This window comes from Diadema antillarum, unplaced genomic scaffold (assembly GCF_040938485.1).
Source record: "Diadema antillarum isolate AM-2024a unplaced genomic scaffold, OU_Dant_1.0 seq00001091_RagTag, whole genome shotgun sequence".
Taxonomy (NCBI): domain Eukaryota; kingdom Metazoa; phylum Echinodermata; class Echinoidea; order Diadematoida; family Diadematidae; genus Diadema; species Diadema antillarum.
The window spans coordinates 180142-199445 of NW_027271910.1; the positions used below are offsets into that span (position 1 = coordinate 180142).

General features: G+C 38.1%; 1 protein-coding gene across 3 annotated transcripts in view; it reads left to right on the forward strand.

The window, feature by feature from the left end:
- LOC139743524 (uncharacterized) overlaps nt 1–19304 on the forward strand; it is a 79587-nt gene that overhangs the window by 47934 nt on the left and 12349 nt on the right. For 2 of the 3 annotated variants that reach the window (XM_071654004.1, XM_071654003.1), the window contains exons 7-10: nt 5523–5646; nt 7204–7371; nt 9353–9481; nt 12318–12560. In XM_071654004.1, the coding sequence (XP_071510105.1) occupies nt 5523–5646; nt 7204–7371; nt 9353–9481; nt 12318–12560 (664 nt within the window). Of the gene's footprint in view, nt 1–5522; nt 5647–7203; nt 7372–9352; nt 9482–12317; nt 12561–16795; nt 16928–19304 lie in introns of all 3 variants that reach the window. The other variant, XM_071654002.1, reaches the window with a different exon arrangement.

Sequence of the window (19304 nt, forward strand, 5' to 3'; positions counted from 1 at the left end):
AGGCTTCTACCCCAATCAACCCCTCAACCGTCCCTAGACTGTTTTCCTGCCTATGAGCAGCCTTGAGTACATGTCAAGCTGAGATTCTGTCAGGAAAGCCGTGATGTGAGCAGAGTGTTGTCCTCAAAGGTTACTCATCTGAACTTCCAGGCTGTGGGGAGATGGTGAACATTCTCCCCCCTCCCCCACTCACTTTTGGCAAAAGGGGGAGGCAGGGCTTTGTCCAGGTTCAGTGCGGTTCCATTTGAAGAGAGGGCCCTTGGAGTCACACACTCCCATCTGTCAAGCGAATACCACGGCCTCATGGCCTCGCACGGAAGGTCGCTATCGCTGGCATGCCGTCGAAAATATCCGTGCGGATTTGGCACGTCATGGCGATACAGGTTGCCGCTGAGAATGTTGCTACTTCACTTGGAAGATTTCATCATCTCCTCCCCACTCCCCTCTCTTTCCCCTCCTCGGTTTCTCCTACCCCTTTTTCGTTCTATTTTTTCTTTCCCTCCCTTCCCTCTCTGCCCCCTAAAATAGATCCGTGATTAAATGACGAGTGGGTGCCGTCTTCAGCGTAAAGTTGCAAGGATTCTGTTGTTACATTCATCATGATTGTGTAGTAATCATGCAGTCATAGAAAATTTTACATACCTCATCAAGTATCGACAATAGTGGTGGTCCGTTGCAATAGACCACCAAAAATTGATGTTCAGCCACCAAATTTCTGAAAAGGTTATTTTTTAGTGGCCCAATCAGGGAACTATGATACAAAATGGATTATTATATTCACCTTCATTTCGTCTGCTAAGAATGAGAAGGCCGTTAAGTTGTATCGAACACTATGGGTTTAGTGGCAACTTAACGCCCTTATCATTTTCATCCGACGATTTCAGGTCAATTCATTACTTTTTTGGGCCACTAAAATATCAGATTTAAAGATTGTACAGGCCTGAACGGGCCACTAGAGAAAATAAGTTAGTGTCGTGCCTGCTCATTTGGTCAATCTTTTTTTTTCTGATTTTTCAAGACTTGGGGCATAAATTCACCAGTTGCCTTCAACCTCATAGTGCCCAAACTGCCCCAGAGTGCAAAACTGCCCTCTGGTAGTGGAATGTACAGTGTATGTACTGTCAACGCTTGACTTTCATGGTATAAGAGATGACCTTTGTCCGATGCCATCACAATGCAAACGTCTATGAAAGTGCAGATGTGTGATTTGGCTAGCGTGATTGCGACCGACTATTAAAATAAATTTTCTTGTAGTCATGTTCGGTCTATAAAACAGATATAGACTGCTTTTATTGGGGGGCATTGTTGATTGGGGTCCCAGCATGGAGGTGAGATCCTTAGGGAATCAAGGTAGTCCATGCCCAAAAAGCAGTTTATATTTGTATTATCTTGCACAAATGTTATGTTGACATACTCTACTGTATGGTAGAATATTAAAAAGCTTTCTGAAAGAAATGCAGCAAATATTCCCATAATTTTGGAGCAGCAAATGCAAAGGCCTGTTTTGCTAAACAAAGCTTTGGGAAGGTGTGAAGGGTGTTTATTAGTGTGTGATCTTGTGTGGTCGTGAAGTGGTGTGATGACTGTATAAGGGATCGTAGTATCATAGGCTGCGTTTATCAACTTTCCCCCTGTTTAAAACGACTTTCCAAAGCCCTTTCCAAAGCCCTTTCCAAAGCCCTGTACTATTAGTGTGCCGCTTGTTTTCTAAGAAGGGACAGCAAAAAGCATTTACCATCATAAAGACATATCTTCCTTTGAGAGTGACGAGTCGTGATGCAATGCCACATGAATCAATTGTCTTCCTATCTGTGAGGCAGCTCCAGTTTAGCACATACTTCAAATATTTCTGAGTGGCGGCATGAGACTTTGGCTGCATTTATCAACTTTCCCCTGTTTAAACGGCTTTCCAAAGCCCTTTCCAAAGCCCTTCAGAAACGGCTTCCAAAATAGTTGCATTTATCAACTCTCTTCGCGAACACGATAACTGGCCTGTCACTGCACAGCTGCATTGCACAATTCGACCCGAGGAGAAGAGGTCATAATAAGGCATGCATTGTTGGTAACTGCAGTACAATACTACAAAGCTGTTTCAAAACAGCTTTGCGTTTATCAACTTCAAAAGGCTTTTACAAACAGGTTTCTGAAAACCTGTTTAGGAAACCTGTTTGGAAAGCCACAAATTTGCGGCTTTCGAAAAGGCTTTCCGAAAGGGCTTTCAAAACAGCTTTGCGTTTATCAACTCGTAAAAATTCCTTGAAAGCTGTTTGGAAAACCTGTTTCTGCCGAGAAAAAGAGTTGATGAACGCACCCATAGAGAGATACTGAATGTCTGACATGATGTTAAACCATGCTTCCAAAGTGATACAAGGAGGCTTTAGAATGATACGCCGTATTCACACATGGGAGTTATTGGTTTAGGCATCCCATAATACAAAAATTGGTTTTATCTACCACGGCTCAGACATGGACAAAAAACCAAACAAACCAAAAAAGCCCACTCTGCAAATGAAGGACTGTAAATCTCCAGACCAGGCAAACCTAAATAACAACAACAGCGTGACCCTGGGCACCCATGTGTGCGGACCTAGAGTGGCCAGGTGCATTATGGGATTTTATAAAACTGGAGGTTTTTTTTTTTTTTTGTGTGTGTGTGTATGTGTGTGTTTGTGTGGGTGCCATTTACTCATGTCCAGCAGACGATTTATCACAAGATTTTTTTTTTTTTTCAATTCAAGCATTATTGATTTTTGCATTGCCATAGATATTTTATGTGTGTCCATACACAAGAATTAACTGTTTTTGCATGGCATTCCAGAAATTGATCTTCAGAAACTATTAATTTCATGTGTGCTTGTGCATATACATTTGTATGTGACTGGAGCCATATTCTTTTCTCTGATAGTCAGTGTAACTTTTGCCCCCCTCTCCCCCCCCCCCCCCCAAAAAAAAAAAGAGATAACTTTTGTCCTTATTGTCCAATATTCTACAAACTTTCACTGATGTGTTTTATTTTACTTATTTTGCTGCATTCACTTTTGATAATCAACATATATATATTTGTGTTTCATTTACATGTAGCTTTAAAGAAAAAGAGAAAGTATGACAAAGTTTACTGTTTCCTTCATTGAGAAGCATACATGATATATCTGACTATTAAACACTATATGAATACAAATTTAAGGAGAAAAAAATTAAAGTACATTGTACAAAGATAACCTTATATTAAAACGTACATGTCAGATTTTTGTTATGCAATATAACATCCAGAATACTGACAAGTTAAACAACATGTCATGTACTCTTTACAACCAACATTCATTATGTTTTGAAAGCACCTGTATTTGCAGAGTCATATCACTTTTTTTTTAATGATGATACTCTGGAGTAAAAATAGTAGGGGTATTGGTTGAAGACACTTTATCAAGGACATAAAACAAGGAGAAAGCAGAGTATTTGGAGTTTCCTGTGGCATGACCAATATGGAATAATGTTGAATTATGCAGGGGCATATTTTAACATTATTGTTACGATAGAGTTTGCAGTGCCTGTTCTGTTTAGGGAGTTATTGTAGCAGATGTTTGTTTACAGTATTCTCAAGCTGTAGGTCCAAACATCCGTTTACAAATTTTTCCTCTTCTATCAATCGATAGTCTCCTCCCATTGCTTTGATTCATGATTTATTAATAGTAATTTTATGCCAGACCCCTTGCTTCTTTTGTTAAATGTTCGTGGATAACACAGTCAAGTGTGCCTTCAAGTAGATAAAAAGCGGACGTGCGTATAAACGCCATGACGCGGGTCGCCTATTGTAAAGTGTTTTGTTAGTGCAGTGAGTGGGTGTTGAGCTAGTACCGCGAAGTCAAGATGTTGTTGTGAATTGGCCCACGCAGGGGAGCTTATTGCACGTCCAGCAATGGCGGCTTATTAGCCTTTGGAGATGTTTGTTGCCATGGTGAAAGCGTAAATGTGTTTGACGTGTCATCGATGTAAACTATGCCATGGTCTAGTTGATAATACTTGAAAAGTATGTGTTAAGAAGGAGAAGTATCGTAATGTGCCAATCCAGATATGACTCAACAAGTACTTACATTTTTCATTCTTTTGTTTTTGTGCATTTTTTTCTTAATTCAGTTGAAACTGGTATTGTATTGGATGATTATGTTGTAGTATATGTCCATTGTTATTTTCCAGATAGGGATAGTGAAGGGCGGTTGAGTTTTTTTTTCTTTCTTGTCTTTTTGTTCACAAAGACTTACTTGATATAAATGAAGTATTAAAGACAAAGTGGGTGTGTATCACACATTAGTCCCACCATTTGAACAAAATGAATGCATCATGTGAAAAGACTTTCAAGGCAGTTTGCATTAAAAAAAAAAAAATTGTATGAGGCTTTGAAACTAACAAAAAAATGATAACAGCTCCGTAGCTGTTACATTAATCATGATTTAAAAAAAAATATATCTTCATGTATAACCTTACAGGGACTGTACAGTACTGGTTGAGGTGAGGATTCAGCCTGTAACATTTTGCAAGATATTTAGAAACCACTCTATGAAATGTTAAAGAGCGTACAATTCTATGGGGGCTCAAAAGTTTATTTGATGAAAATTGGTTTTGAAATGACTGAGATATCCAAAAACAAAGAGATCCTGATAAAAGTTGTGACCTGTCAATTTTATTAGGATCAATTTTTTTGGATATCTCGGCCATTTCAAGACCAATTTTCATCAAATCCTTCTTGGAATTACATGCTCTTTCATATTTCATAAGAGGTTTCTCATCTCACCAAAAAACTGTTATAAACCTGACGTTAGGTCTCAACCAAAACTATATGATCCCTGTAACATTGGCAGTAGGCTGTAGCCTTGAAGCAAATAGAATAATGGTATTACCTGATTTGTGTCAAATCTAAAGATTTAGAATAGACTAACCAAGCATTCTGACAACTTCTTGAAAGGTTTTTCATTTTACACATTTTGTGTGCCTTGTGAGCAGAAAAGGGATATCAGATGCCAGAAACATGGGTGTGTATATGTTTGTATGTGCATATCGTCGCTGGGGCGACAAGACCTCATATCTACGAAATGTCAAATGTTCAGGAGAGCCAAAAAACATGGCGGCCGAAGCACTGTGGCGAATGGGATAGCCTTTCTTTTGACACTCCATGGTGGCTTCATTTTTGGAGTAAGGCAGTTGGGATTTGGACAGGACATCACTTAACCCATTATTTGACCATTAATCCAAAAAAGTCATTTTTACCAAATTTGCAGATACAAGGTCTTGTCACCCCAGCGACGATATGTGTGTGCGTGTATGTGATGTGTATCTGTTTATTTACAGACAGACTCATACAAGTATGTGAATCTTGCATGCATACCCTCCCAAAGCAATACAGACACTGCACATTCACGCACTCATACACACACACCCCTCAGAGGAAAAAAAAAAGAAACAACAAATGCAATTATAATATAGTTTGTCAGCCAAGTTTTCTGTTGATTTGCTCTGATCTTTTGCAGCCACCTGTGCTGGGGTCCATGTATGAGCTCATGTGGTTCTTCATCCAAGAAAGTGGGGGTCACTTGCTCCCCCTCCAGAAGGATCCAAACCTGCCTCCTCCAAACTACGACATCAGTGTACATGGTAAGAGAACCTTTCTCTATCCACCCCCTCCCTCTCTCTCTTTAGTTTCTTATCTATCTATCTGTCTGTCTATCTATCTATCTATCTATCTATCTATCTATCTGTCTATCTATCTATCTATCTATCTATCTATCTATCTATCTATCTATCTATCTATCTATCTATCTAACTAACCATCTATCCATCTATTATATATCTTTCATTTTTTACCTGTTTTTCTAATTTATATTTTAGTTAACATACATTGTAGATCTACTATGAAAGAAAAGGGTAGACATCCTCAAATTGGCACAGTATGTTGCAACCTATAAATAGGATCATCATTGTTTAATCTTCGGAACAAAATTAGGTTACTCCTTTATAAACTCCTCACAAATACGAAGCCCCTCAAAGTGCTTCTGTATTGTTGTTGTTCTATCATTATGTGAAAAAGTGTATGGCTGAATAGTGATTTTTGTTTGAGTCATCTTTTGTCTAAGAGAAAACAAACACATATTGTATGTAGGTCAGTCACCATTTTTGACTGACCAGCAGTTTGACTGACCTTTGCATATTGTGAAAGTGCTTCATATTTGCCGCAGTTCTAGTTGCAGTAATTATTCTCTTTAGTTTTCTATATCTTCTGCCTTCTAATGCAGCGTAAGTTATGTGCGTGTTGCACTGAGTATTCCACAGAGAGAGTTTTTAACCAAGACTGCTCTGAAGCATTCAGAACAAAGGGCATCTTCCCTGGGTATCTTTAATAGTTGAGAGCAAATGAAGCAAACAGTGTTAAAAATTTGTGGTCTCTAAAGAAGTGCTTTGGTCTTGCAGCATTTACAAGAGAGTATTTCACATTCAAAACAAAATGGAAGGATTTTGAGTGTCAACACAATAACATTCAATGTCATTAGTGTGCTGTTTCATCCACCCTGCTTCTTCAGAGGCCTGTTGACTACAAGTTTGTCAGATTGTTGTCGATTTGCCAACGTTCTGGCCAAATAGTGGACATGGGGAAGATTGACTTTCCAGAGAGTGAAAATGAAACAAGATGTTTGGCTGTAGCATGGGGATTTATCTCAGACAGGAAGTGTCTCTTTATAGTGGGAAAGATCAAATTAAAACATCTCATTTGAAGAAACGGAGCAGTTCTTGGACAGGTTTTGAAGACAATCATGACATGTGTGATGTCAGTCACTCACCCTGCTAATGGCAGTCCTATGGGGATCTGAGAAATTGGTCATGTGACACAATCATGAAGTAACTTGAAGTAAAATCTGTGTGTAAATGCAAAAGGAAAGTGAAATCTGTGTGTAAATGCAAAAGGAAGTTATGTTTGATTGTTCTGTGAATAATGTACCTGTCTGTACATATAACTTTTAGCAAAATCGTCAATGAGAAATCTAACAAGCTTCAGCTTTTATATTTCTTCAGCACTTTCATTAATATCTGGTATGATAGAAGGACTCTTACTAAGAAACAATTTTTTTTTTTTGCAAGCCAAAATATAAGTTGTTACATAAGATTATATAAGCTATTTGTAAACATGAATGATCAAATTGAATATTCATTATGCAGTGAAAGATCCTTCAAATGGAGAGATGGCGGACAACAGGCGATTAAACTTTCACAATAGCTCGTGGCGGAGTGCAGATCCAGTCTTACAGCAATCTCCAGGGGCTATGAACCAGCAGCCGCAGCCTGCCGAAGACGAGTACCTCGTTCCAGATGCTGTCTTGCCACGCGGTAAGATGTCGTCATGATATGAAAACATCTCTAAAGGAAAGATTAATATCTGTCTTCACAAAAATTCCTGTCCAGGCAGATCTGGGCCCCGTTGCTAGAAACTTTGCGTTTAAACGCAACTTGCAACTGATTGTCACTGGCCAATCAAAATCATTGTTGCATGCATGTCTTCTTAATAGGGCAGACCCTGAGCCAATCAGAATGGTTGTTTCAAAATTAGCAATTATTTGCAATTGATTACAACTTTCTTGCAACGGGGCCCTGTTCTGTACAAATGCAGTGTGATACTGAGGGTATGAGATCGGCTGTGCAGTAGAAGTGAATGCCAATGTTCTGGTGCTAAAACTGGGGGATTGCTGGGGAATGGAATGACAAGCAATGAAATGTCTGAGTTTATTGCAAAAATTATAACTGTCAGAATGATGTTTTTGAAGACACACTGTATGCAATTCAAGATTGTACAAGTTGGGCATTTGTATACTACACTCTCTATTCTATGTTTGTAAAATCCTTTGTGTTGGCTGTGATCACGTTCTTTTCAATGCATCAATTGGAGTACAGAAGGTTGCTAGTTTCGGTTGGTTTGGAAATGTGGTATTGCATTGCTCAGCTGCTCTATTCACCACAATGCTGTGACTGTTACAAAGTGGTTCCCTAAGTGAGATATTCAGATGAGCAACTCTCTATATGTGTCTATATGAATGAAGTGTTCTTTGAAAGATATGCAAATTATCAGAAACCGTACCACAAAGGAAAGCCATCACTCTGTGGAGGAGAAAGTCCTTCCTCATCTTTCCCTGCCACTTTGACCCTTACCACCTGAGGTAAAATACTTTCCAACTTGGTGGATCAAACCCCATCCTCCTGTGGTCGTGATATGTTTTTGTTACTGTTTGTTTGTCCATGTGCAAAATAACTCAAAAAGTTTGGAACGGATTTAGATGAAACTTGCAGGAACGGTTGAAAATGACAGAAGAAACAAATGATTAAATTTTGATAGTGATCCGGAAACTTTTATGGATTTTATGAAGGATTTTCAATATTTTGGCAGGTAGGGTCAATGAACTTCGAGTTCAAGCTGTGCATTTTTTACGTTTTCATACGCGCACAAATGTGCGTGCTCTAGTTTCTGCTAGGGCGAGGCGCGCCACGCAGTAGAGGGTTTATGACGTAACAAAGGCTTCTATATTGGGAAATCGGGTGATTTTTCAGCATGCATATGTATGGGTGGAAGGAAGAGCAAGATCATCGGTGGAAAGTCATTGCTTGGCGGAGGTCTGCGCTCTCAGAGTGCTTTTCTAGTTTGCATTATATCCCTCTCAATTCATTTCTTGTTCACTGATTGGTTGAGTGCATTGAAAGTGACAAAACATATTTCCTCCGTGAAAATCATAGTCCAACTATTTCCCCAGGGAAATAGCAATCAAAAATATATCCCGCTGCCATGGCGATATTTGCTAAGTGCATGTGTACCTCTCTACCTACTTGCGTGTATTCTAGTGCATGAGACGCCACGTCACAGTACAGTTTTTCACCAAATGCATCGCGAGAAGACAGTAAAGTGTATCACGCAGTGGATGCATACACTTTTACACGTAATTTTGTGCATTAAAAAAAGAACTTTAAATCAGTCAACCACCCCTTTTACTTTGTTGTACTCTTAAAATCAATTGGGAGGGATATAAAACAAATATACCAGGCCATCATTCCAGGTTCTGGTTAAACTATGTGCCTTTGGTGACTTCAGTAGCACTATTTCTTCAGGACTGCACCCCTCAGAAAATAATACTGTGGAAGTCATCTCATGCTCGTAGTTTCAACCAGGACCATTCAGACCTGGTATATTTGCATAATGTACAACCAAATTGTATCTCAGGATTATATATTAAGGTTTTCCAATTGGAGCAGGTCCTTCTTTAAATCTCGTCAGCACATGATATTTCATCATCGAGAGATCATTTTTTTTTTTTGTGAACTCCAGGACGGCTTACCTCTACCAGCTCCTCCCAACTGGGGAGCCTGTCGGAATCGTTTGAGGAGGGCCTTAACACGTACGATCCGGGCGACAGGATGCCAGACAGAGAGGCCCCTCGGCCCCCTCTGGAAGCAGGTGAGACGAGGCTGCTTTGCTCGCCATGGTTACAGACACACGCCAAGTGGTGTCTGTTTCCAGTGTCGGTAGATGGGATTTTTGTAAGATCTTCTCAGTGGTCTTACAAGAAGGGATCATTAAAGCTAGTACTGTAAAAGTGGAAATTTTTGTGGTGTTAATATTTTCACGCATTTCGCACAACCAGAAACTAGTGCGAAAATAAAAGCATGCAAATATTTTTGCTTGCCATATGACCCATAGTAATTGCAGAAGTTGATGTCTTGATTCCGCATAATTAAAGCACGTAAAACTCCTCTTACCCATCTGAGCATGAAAATAAGTCGCATGAAAATATCCACTTTTACAGTATATATCTGATGCACAAAAATGTAAATTGTGAGATTTAGTAACAAAAACCTAAGAAAGAAGGAAAGTATTTTTGTAGAGTCAGAGTCAGAAGTGACAGTAGACAATTCATGAAGTCTTTTTGAAATTTATTGTCTTTTTTTTTTTTTAATCACAACATGATTTTGGTGGCTGTACTAGATTATTGGAGCTGCTGTGGTAGCCTGGTATGGTCAGGCAGTGGTCTCACATTGTGTACAACACAAAATGATAGGCCTCTCAGTGTGCAAGAGTCGATACTAGTGCATACTGTATACGCCATATATTTCGCAAGTCTAAATTTTCTCGAATCAGGAATCCCCGACGATTTTGCGAGTGGTTAAATTCGCGACCGTGGAGCCTTGTACTGAATGGAGAAGTGCACACGTGTATGTCACATTCACATCGGGATCAGAGTCAATATTTTTGCGTGTCTTTAATTTCACGAATAGCACCTGACTCGCGAAATTTGCGAAAATAAAAACCTCGCGAAATATTCAGCGTATACAGTATGTGTTTTGTGCATATATGTCTGTGTGTCTGTCAGTCTGTGGTGTGTGTGTAGGTTTGTTTGAAGTCAAGAGACCACTCCAGGTGAGATTTATGTCTTCCAGATGCCACCTGACACCTTTCTCCATATCCCTTCCCACAAGCCAGCACTGTGTTTAATCAGAGGCTCACCATGATATATACCATTTGTTATAATGGCATGGTACAAATGTAGATTCGATTGATGCATCTTGCCATATGGCTACACATTTTGCCGCTTATCACACATGGTCTTCTGTTACAACATTGATTTCTTTCTGCCTTGCCAATAAACTTGTACTTTCTTATTTTTTATTTGCTACAAATTGAAAAATCCTACCAAAGCATGTGCCCAATTCACATGATAGGTAATCTTCCTTGTTTTGATAGTTATTTTTCAAATTTGTGGGCTTTACCATGCTAAAAAATTGAAAATAAAAGGTATGTAATAATGTAATGGGTTGTCACATGTGAGAATGAAGTAGATACTGAGAATTGTGATACTATTATTCTGTTCAGAAGTAAAGTAAGGGATGGATTTTTAGCCACTGAATACAGGTATTTTGATAATGTAGAGTTGAATGCTTTCATGCATGACAATGTACCCTTTCCTCTGGCTTTTCCTGATTTGCTTTTCAGTGTATTTTTTTTTTATTTTTGCAATGTTTTTTGTTTTTGTTTATATCTTAACGAGTTCTGTGTGTACTATTTTTTGTTGGTTTTGTGTGTTTGTAAGTGTGTGTGTGTTTTTTTTTTCTGTGCGTTTGTGTCTGTTTCCTTGTCTGTCTGTCTTTATCTGTCTTTTCCATGATGTTAATGTACACTGTTATGTTTTCTGTTTCTATTCTGCATTTCTAGACTTTAGTTCTCCTTTCTCTCGTGTCTTTGTCTCTCCTTCTCTTTTATCTATCTATCTATCTATCTATCTATCTATCTATCTCTTTCTTCTATTTTTTTCAATCTATCAATCTATTTGTCTGTCTATCGATCTCTCTTCGGTCTATATCAATCCATCTTTTAATTATCTATCTATCTGTGGATCTATCTATTGATCTGTCTGTGGATATATCTTTTGATCTGTCTATTGATATATCTGTAGATATATCTGTTGATCTGTCTATTGATCTAATTGTGGATATATCTATTGATCTGTCTATTGATCAATCTGCGGATATATCTATTGATCAGTCTATTGATCTATCTGTGGATATATCTATTGATCAGTCTATTGATCTATCTGCCTCCTCTATCTAAATATCCATCCATCTCTTCTATCTGTATATCCATCTATCTATTCATCCATCCATCTATCTATTTATCTATCTTTCTATCTACCTACCTATCTATCTATCTACCTATCTACGTATATATCTATCTATTAAACTATTTATGTTTCTGTCTATAAATCTCTTTACTCCTATTCAGCTGTCTTGTATTACTTTTTGAAAATATGTTTCTTTATGTCCCATTAATACCAGCTATCTGTGTTTCTGTAACAGCTCATGGTAAGGTCATGAGTATGTTTCTACTTGTCTTTTTCTCTCCGTTTTTATCTCTCTTTGGTTTCCCCCTCTTACGAATGTAGTCTGTTTGTCTTCTTCCACCTCCCAAATAAGAACAAAGTGAACTCGGTTTAATAGTTACACACACACTCTCTCTCTGTAGCATAAAACACATTTTTGTTTTCAATGAAATATTCAAGCCTCTTGATACTCTGTCTCTCTTTTAATACTAGATTTTCGTTCAATCAACTTGATCCAATGTTATGTCTCTGTGTGTATTTGTGTCTGTGTCTGCCTATTTGTTTGTGTGTTTGAGTCCTTTTAGCCTTTAGTTAAAATCAGCTTCTATCTTTGTTGCCGTCATCACACACACTTTTCCCATCCTTCCCTCCCTCCCCCCCTCCCGCCTCCTCGGTGCATGCCCGCGTCCCCCCACGCAGCCGCCCACCGGGCCATGCCTTCCTCCCCTCATCAGCTGGCGCCTCCCCAGTTGCCGGACAACAACACCACCACCGGCTACGTCAAGATGCGCAGCTTCACCACCCCGTCTCCCAGGCAACCGGGCAAGTTCTCCTCCCCCGATGATGTGGGGTATACCAATATGCGTCGGCTGGATGGAGATGAGGATCAGGATGGTAGAGGGCGGGTTGGTGGGCGCGATGGTGGTGGAGGGAGCCCTAATGGTGAGATGGCAAAAATCATTTAAATCTTCTGGGTAAAAAGTAGCAGCCCTCTGCAGCACACCCTACCAGTCTGTGTAATATTCGACAGGCAACTCCCATCACAATGAAGTCTTTGTTACAAGCAATTTTCTTTCGTTATATACAGTGTATTTTATTCAAAACTTTTATGTTATATCAAACTTTCATTATAGTTGAACAAATCAAGTCTATAAAGATATATAGATAATGAACTTATGACTTGAATTTTTACTTCCATGTAACCAAATTTCATTATAACCATGTTCATTGTTAAGGGAGTTTACTGTATCTTTGGTAAGGTTTTTGTGACATTTTGTTTCAGATTGCCTCACTGGAATCAGTGTGAATCAGAAGAAGCTGAATGATTTTTTTGAGAAATTTTGTGTTGATTTCACAAAGTATCATTCATCTACCTTATTTTTGTTAGGGTTGTGTCTTGAACATCTATGAACAATAGCCATATTGGGTTTCTCATGAGGGGATTTCCCCAAGTGCAGTCAATGACATTGGTTTCGTAATGCTCAAGGCTTCATTTTCATTTTATTTCAACACGATAATAAAAAGGGAACTCGCTCAGCCATCGGCTGTTATTCTGCAAGTCCGTGCATGTATGCAATATAACAGAATGAAAACATTGATTCAGTAACGGCATTTAACAATGATTGAAATAAGAACAACAAAAAAAGAGAAAAAAAAATCACAAAGAAAGAAAAAAAAGTATATCTACATATGACAGCACATGAAAAAAAAAATACAGACATTGTACTGTGGATGAACGGCTAGGGAAAATTAAGTTGCATCAGATAAGATGATACATGTGTCACCCTTTTATCAGCCCCAGTCTACTGCTGTGCTGGAAACAATTTGAAAAGTTAGCCCTTTAAGTAGTGATGGGATTATTATTATTATTATTATGTTGTTATTGTTATTATTAATGATATAATAATAATAATGATAATAATAATATTATTAATAATAATAATAATGATAATAATAATAATGATAATAATAATAATAATAATAATAATATTAATAACAATAATGATAATAATAATAATAATAATAACAACAACAGTAATAATATCATTATTACCTTTGCTGCTGCTACTACTACTACTACTACTACTACTACTATATTGTTATTTGCGGGAGACTGGTCAGAATGGTGTGCATATGAGGGCGGCTACAAAACTTGTATATATTCAAATCCATTTCCCTGCATATTATTTGGTGTGGCACAGGGCTGCCCACTGCATGTCAGAACAAAAGTGCACATATAATCAATGGCTGAAAGCATGCAAAGAAGCCCTGCACTGAAGCCCTACTCAATTCTGTATCCCTGTATAATGTGATGTCATCTTCTGCATGGTTTCCTTGTCTCTGACAATTCATAATTAATGTTTATTAGAATTGTTTGCATTTTAATACTGTTGGATGTTGGTCTTCTTTCTTCCAAAGAATTCTATAAAAAAGCAAGCGATGGTAGTTTAAGACAGTTTCGCTGCTTATATATCATCATTAGTAGCCATTTTTAATCCCACTTCTTGGTGTATTTCATGTGAAAATCCATCTACCTTTCTTTCCTTTTTTTTTTTTTTTTGAACAGAGCCTATGAATATTATTAACTCTCTTGTGATGGAATGATTTGTGTTTTTGCCCCCAGATAGTTAGAAAGGTATAAAACAGTGGCTTTTATGTCCTAAATTTTGTTTCTTCCTCAGCGTGAACATAGATAAATGCATCTCCTAATTGTGAGAGAGATATTGACTCTACTGTGTCCAGAAAAAAGGAGCATCAATGTTATCATGCTCCTTGCAGAAATGTGCATCAGTTTACATCATTTTTTTTTCAGTTTTGCCTAGCATTTTTACTTCCAAGTTTTGTCTGGAGGGGCTTCAGAGTGTAATTATTTTGTAATCAAGCCTCAAAACATTAACTATACAGAAGATTAGGTGTCTCTTCATGATCACTTTGTGGACACAAGGGCCCCATTTCATAAAAAGTTGATACGATAGCAACTCTTGCTGGAATGGCAGTTGTCGTGGTAATGACAAGAATCCAGCTTCCTGATTGGCTGTTGCTATGGGAAGTTGCCATTCCAGCAAGAGTTGCTATCCCGACATCTTTTATGAAATGGGGAGTTGGCCTGCTTTTCGCCTGTACATAGACTACCCAACGCTCTGGGTCCCACTTCATAGAAGATGTTAGGATAACAGCTCTTGCTGGAATGGCAACTTCCCATAGCAACAGCCAATCAGGAAGCTGGATTCTTGTCGTTACCATGACACTTGCCATTCCAGCAAGAGTTGCTATCGAAGCAAACTTTTCGTGAAATGTGGCCCTAATGTCTTATCGGATTCATACTTTTCAGTCGTGAGATTCAGTTTGCATTTGTCCCATCCCACCACATCCAATTCAGAAATCGGACTGACCTGCCTCCCTGGTGATTATATGAAGAGTTTGTTTGCAAAAACCGATAAGTCCATTTTTGAAGATTTTGAGGTAAGATCTCTGTCATAAAGTACAGAATATTACCTTTTAAATGGTATATTGGTCACTACATATAAAGGTACATTTTTAAAGTTATGGTCTAAAGAAGCAAAAAAAATTCTTATTATTCTCTTTATTTTTCTTGACCTTTAATCGCAAATATCTCCATTTGGCAAATATGGACATATCGGTTTTTGCAAACAAATTCTTCATATCCAGAACACGAGGCAGTCGTGGCAAAGTGGGAAAATGTATAGTAATTTCAAGATTTTGACTTCATTCTCAACTTTGTAGACATCTCTAATAATGTGGTTTTTGTGAGAATGAACACAGGTGTTGGTGCGAATGTATTTGTGAGAGTGTTTTTGTGTACATGTGTATAGGTGTCTGTGTGTACCTGTGAGTCTTGTCTCTGTTTTACCTGCTCTAGTATAAAGATGCAAAGAAAAAAAAAATGAAAGAAAGAAAGAAAAGGCCTAATGAATTTAAAGCTGTAATGCAAAAAGCAAGGTAACGGTCATTATTATCATCATGAAAAATTAATCATTTCATAACATGTTTTCAAGGGATAAAATGTTAACTGCTGGTGTGCTCTATCCCCTATGTTACAGAATGTATGTCACTGTGCATAGTTGGGTATTCTGATCCAATTCGTGATGTATACAGTATACAAATCATTTTCAGTCAAACCAAACTTTTTCTTCCGTTAGATTATTATGACAGGTATCTTACAATTCTTAGACACTGATGATGGTTATGGGCATTATTGTCATAATAATAACTTCTGCAGTTGCCATTGATAGTGGTATTAAAATTATAACTATTTTTGTCATTGTCATAATTATGCCATTGTGCTTGCTTTGATATCATGTATATACAGGAATGGCAAACATTTTCTCATGTAACCCCAACAATTATCTGGTGTGTATCAGAAATGATCGAGGTGATTCATCCTGCAACTAATACTAAATTCTATCAAAACCATTCTTCTCTCCCTCTGTTGTCATGGTAACCATGGTTGACACGTTACTTTGTCAGCAGGAATTCAAATTTGATGCAATTGGGAGATTTTTATTTACTTGAATTGCATTTGCTCACAGGTCAAAAAAAAAAAGCATTTATCTATAAACTGCAGTATATTTCAAAATTTAGATGAAAACAATTACTGTAGGCAAAGAATTTAACCTGTGTCATATTTGTGAATTTGACTTTTTGTCTACTGACATGGTTATATAGTAGCTGATTGGCTGCAATGCACAGAAAAGATGATGAGTCTGGTTGCCATGGAGCTGTCTCCATCTTGAGAACAATGAAGTAAAAACAAACAAACAAACAAGCAAACAAGCAAACAAGCAAACTCTCCTAAACTTTCTGTGGTTGATTTCAGGGGAAGCATTTAATCTTGTGTTCTGTCGTTTCTACCGTGTGTCATCTTAGTAGTTTTATACTAACTTTGATCACCTGTAGTTATCTATCTCTCCGTTTCCATTCTCTCCTCTTTCTTCTTTTTATCCACCACCCTACCACACTTTCCCTCTATCCTGCCACACGTTGCATGAAACGTTTCTGCCTCATTCCCCTTTGTTCTCTTGACCCTCTTTGATTCCCACTCTCTACGACTGTGACTCTTTGCAACTTTTCTGTCCAACTCCCAACCAAAATTTTTGATGTCTTTTTTTTGTGTGTTCTATAACAACCTTCCCCATCTGCCCTTTCCCCCTAAAAAGGCAAGACCCTCACCCCGCCCCCACTGCCCCGCAAGTCCCGCAGTCACCACGGTTACTGCACACACTTAAAATCAGTTCCAGAAGAGCAGGCCGAGACAGGAATCACTTCTCCGATGGTACACCACATAAAGAGTGAGTTGTCTTTAGGTGGAGAGATGTGGCATGTGTCTCTCTCCCATCACCCCCTGTGTCTGCATGTATTAAAACTGTCTTCATAACCAAAAGCATGCAATTAAAACAAAAAAAAATTTTGATCACACATCAGTACTCACAATAACATTGTGTGTCTGTCGTCATAATATTCTGTGAACAATTTTACCCCCTCCCATATTTCAATCATCTCCAAATGATGTTGCACAAAAACTCGCATTTCCAAGAGTCAAGTTTTTTAAAGCCTCACCTGCTTTAAACTTAAAAAAATGATGCACGAGTCTAAACAGTTACCTTGTATGAAATCATTTTTTTTTTCGCATGCACATTTTACCATCATCACAACATTCTTTACATTTCAGTGTATGTATACATATATAACAGTTAGCATTAGAATGATATAAAATCCATCAACATTTTTCAAAATCATGTATATCTAACTTGATATGTATGTATGTATCATATATAGATAGATATTTGTTTAAGGGTTGTGTGGTAACTAATGAAATGGATATCGTTCACCATATAGCCTTCTATATGCTCATAGCAGAGCAGTGGTTAACCCTAATCAGGCTGGGGGGCGGAATCCGCCCCCCCTCGACATTTCGCGCAATATCTTCACAGCGCGATAAGCTCCCACCGCGATGTTTCATGACTTTTTTCTTTCAAGTATCGCGCAACTTTTGAGACCAAAATTGTTGCGCCCGCACGTACCGTTTTGACGCGACACCCGTTCGAAAAAAATTTGTCAACCCCAAAATTGCTCCAAAACGTGATTTTGTGTACAAATCCAATGCAAATTGTGTTTTTTCAATTAATTCACATAAAAATTCATACCTTGACTTAGAATGGACAAAATTAATTCATTTTAGCATAATAAAGCTTCGAAAAATGTCTGTGACAAATTTTGGCCAAAAAACAAACAAAAACAAAAGGTCGAAAAACAAGGAAATACGTTAGAAATTCAAAAAACAATCAAATACATAAGAAATTAATTTCGATACAGATTTTTTTTTATCCCATGTCTCAGGAGAATGATACAAGAAACATTTTAAAAAAGAAATTAGCTTAATTAAAGCATTAATAAGTGATTTAGAGCCCAAAACTTATTTTATGCATAAATTACAATAATTAATTAATATAAAATATAAGAAAAATTTTTCGGAGATAGCAACCATACATTTTGATAGTATACGTTGCGGGCGTCGCATGTGCCGATTTTCGGCGCGATCACGCATTCCATAGGCGAGATCTGAAGGGGGGGCGGAATCCGCCCCCCCAGATATAGCATAGCCAAAAAAGCCCAGCCTGATTAGGGTTAAGGTAGTAATTTCTTACTGGTACGTATTCCTGAGCCATAGATTGTGTAGTCAAGAAGAACACAAGATGTCAACCACACATGATTTTGCACACAACATGTCAATGTTATGTCAAAGCAAAAACCAACAACACAGAACAAAACAACCAGAACCCACCCAAAACAAAAAAGATTACCCTGAAACAACTACAGGATGCACTTACACGTAACTGACTAACCAGCAATTTTGTTGTATTACTCCATCAGTGGAGACCAACAGGTAAGAATTTAGTTCATTATTTTTGCTGATCAGAGGTCTTTTTTTTCTTTTTTTTTTTGGTAAGCTAGGCAATGTTCTTTTTTAAAGGTTGCTACGTGATACTTGAACTTCAGAAACTGCAATATTTGCCATATGAATTATAGGTGTATTGAGTGAAGTGGCTAAAGTTACCAACAAAACACACCAAAAAACATACACTCCACAAGTGACAACAATATATAGCCTGCTGGGTCTTGGTGATGAAGACGAGTTATTTTGACATAATTTTTTTTTTTTTTTTTGCTTGTCATAACATCTTGGCCACTTGTGTATTTTTACACCTTTCTTTTCTCTTTCCTTCCTTTTCAAATTCATGAAATTCTTCCTTCAAGATGTTTTCATTGCAACTGATTGACAAATTGCCCTAATTACGCAGTACCCGCTGCATGCTGTAAGGATTAGAAACACCACTGGCTGTCGGGCGAAAGCTTGGTGGTGTAGTGGAGATGACGTCTGTCCGGAGATCAGGAGATTGTAGTTTCGAATCCTGCTCGAGTATGTACCCCCATGATTTTTATGCCTCTGCCACGAAGTGTCGCCGGAGGCATTATGTTTTCGGGTTGTCCGTCCGTCCGTCCTTCCGTCCGTCCGTCCTTCCCTCTGTCCGTCCTTCCGTCTGTAATCAATTTTGTGGACAGTGTATCTAAAAAACTGTTAGAGGTATCCTAATGAAACTTGGCATGTATATGTATGAGTGGGCGAAGTTGTACCTATCAACTTTTGGGTGCGCATGTTTAAGGTCA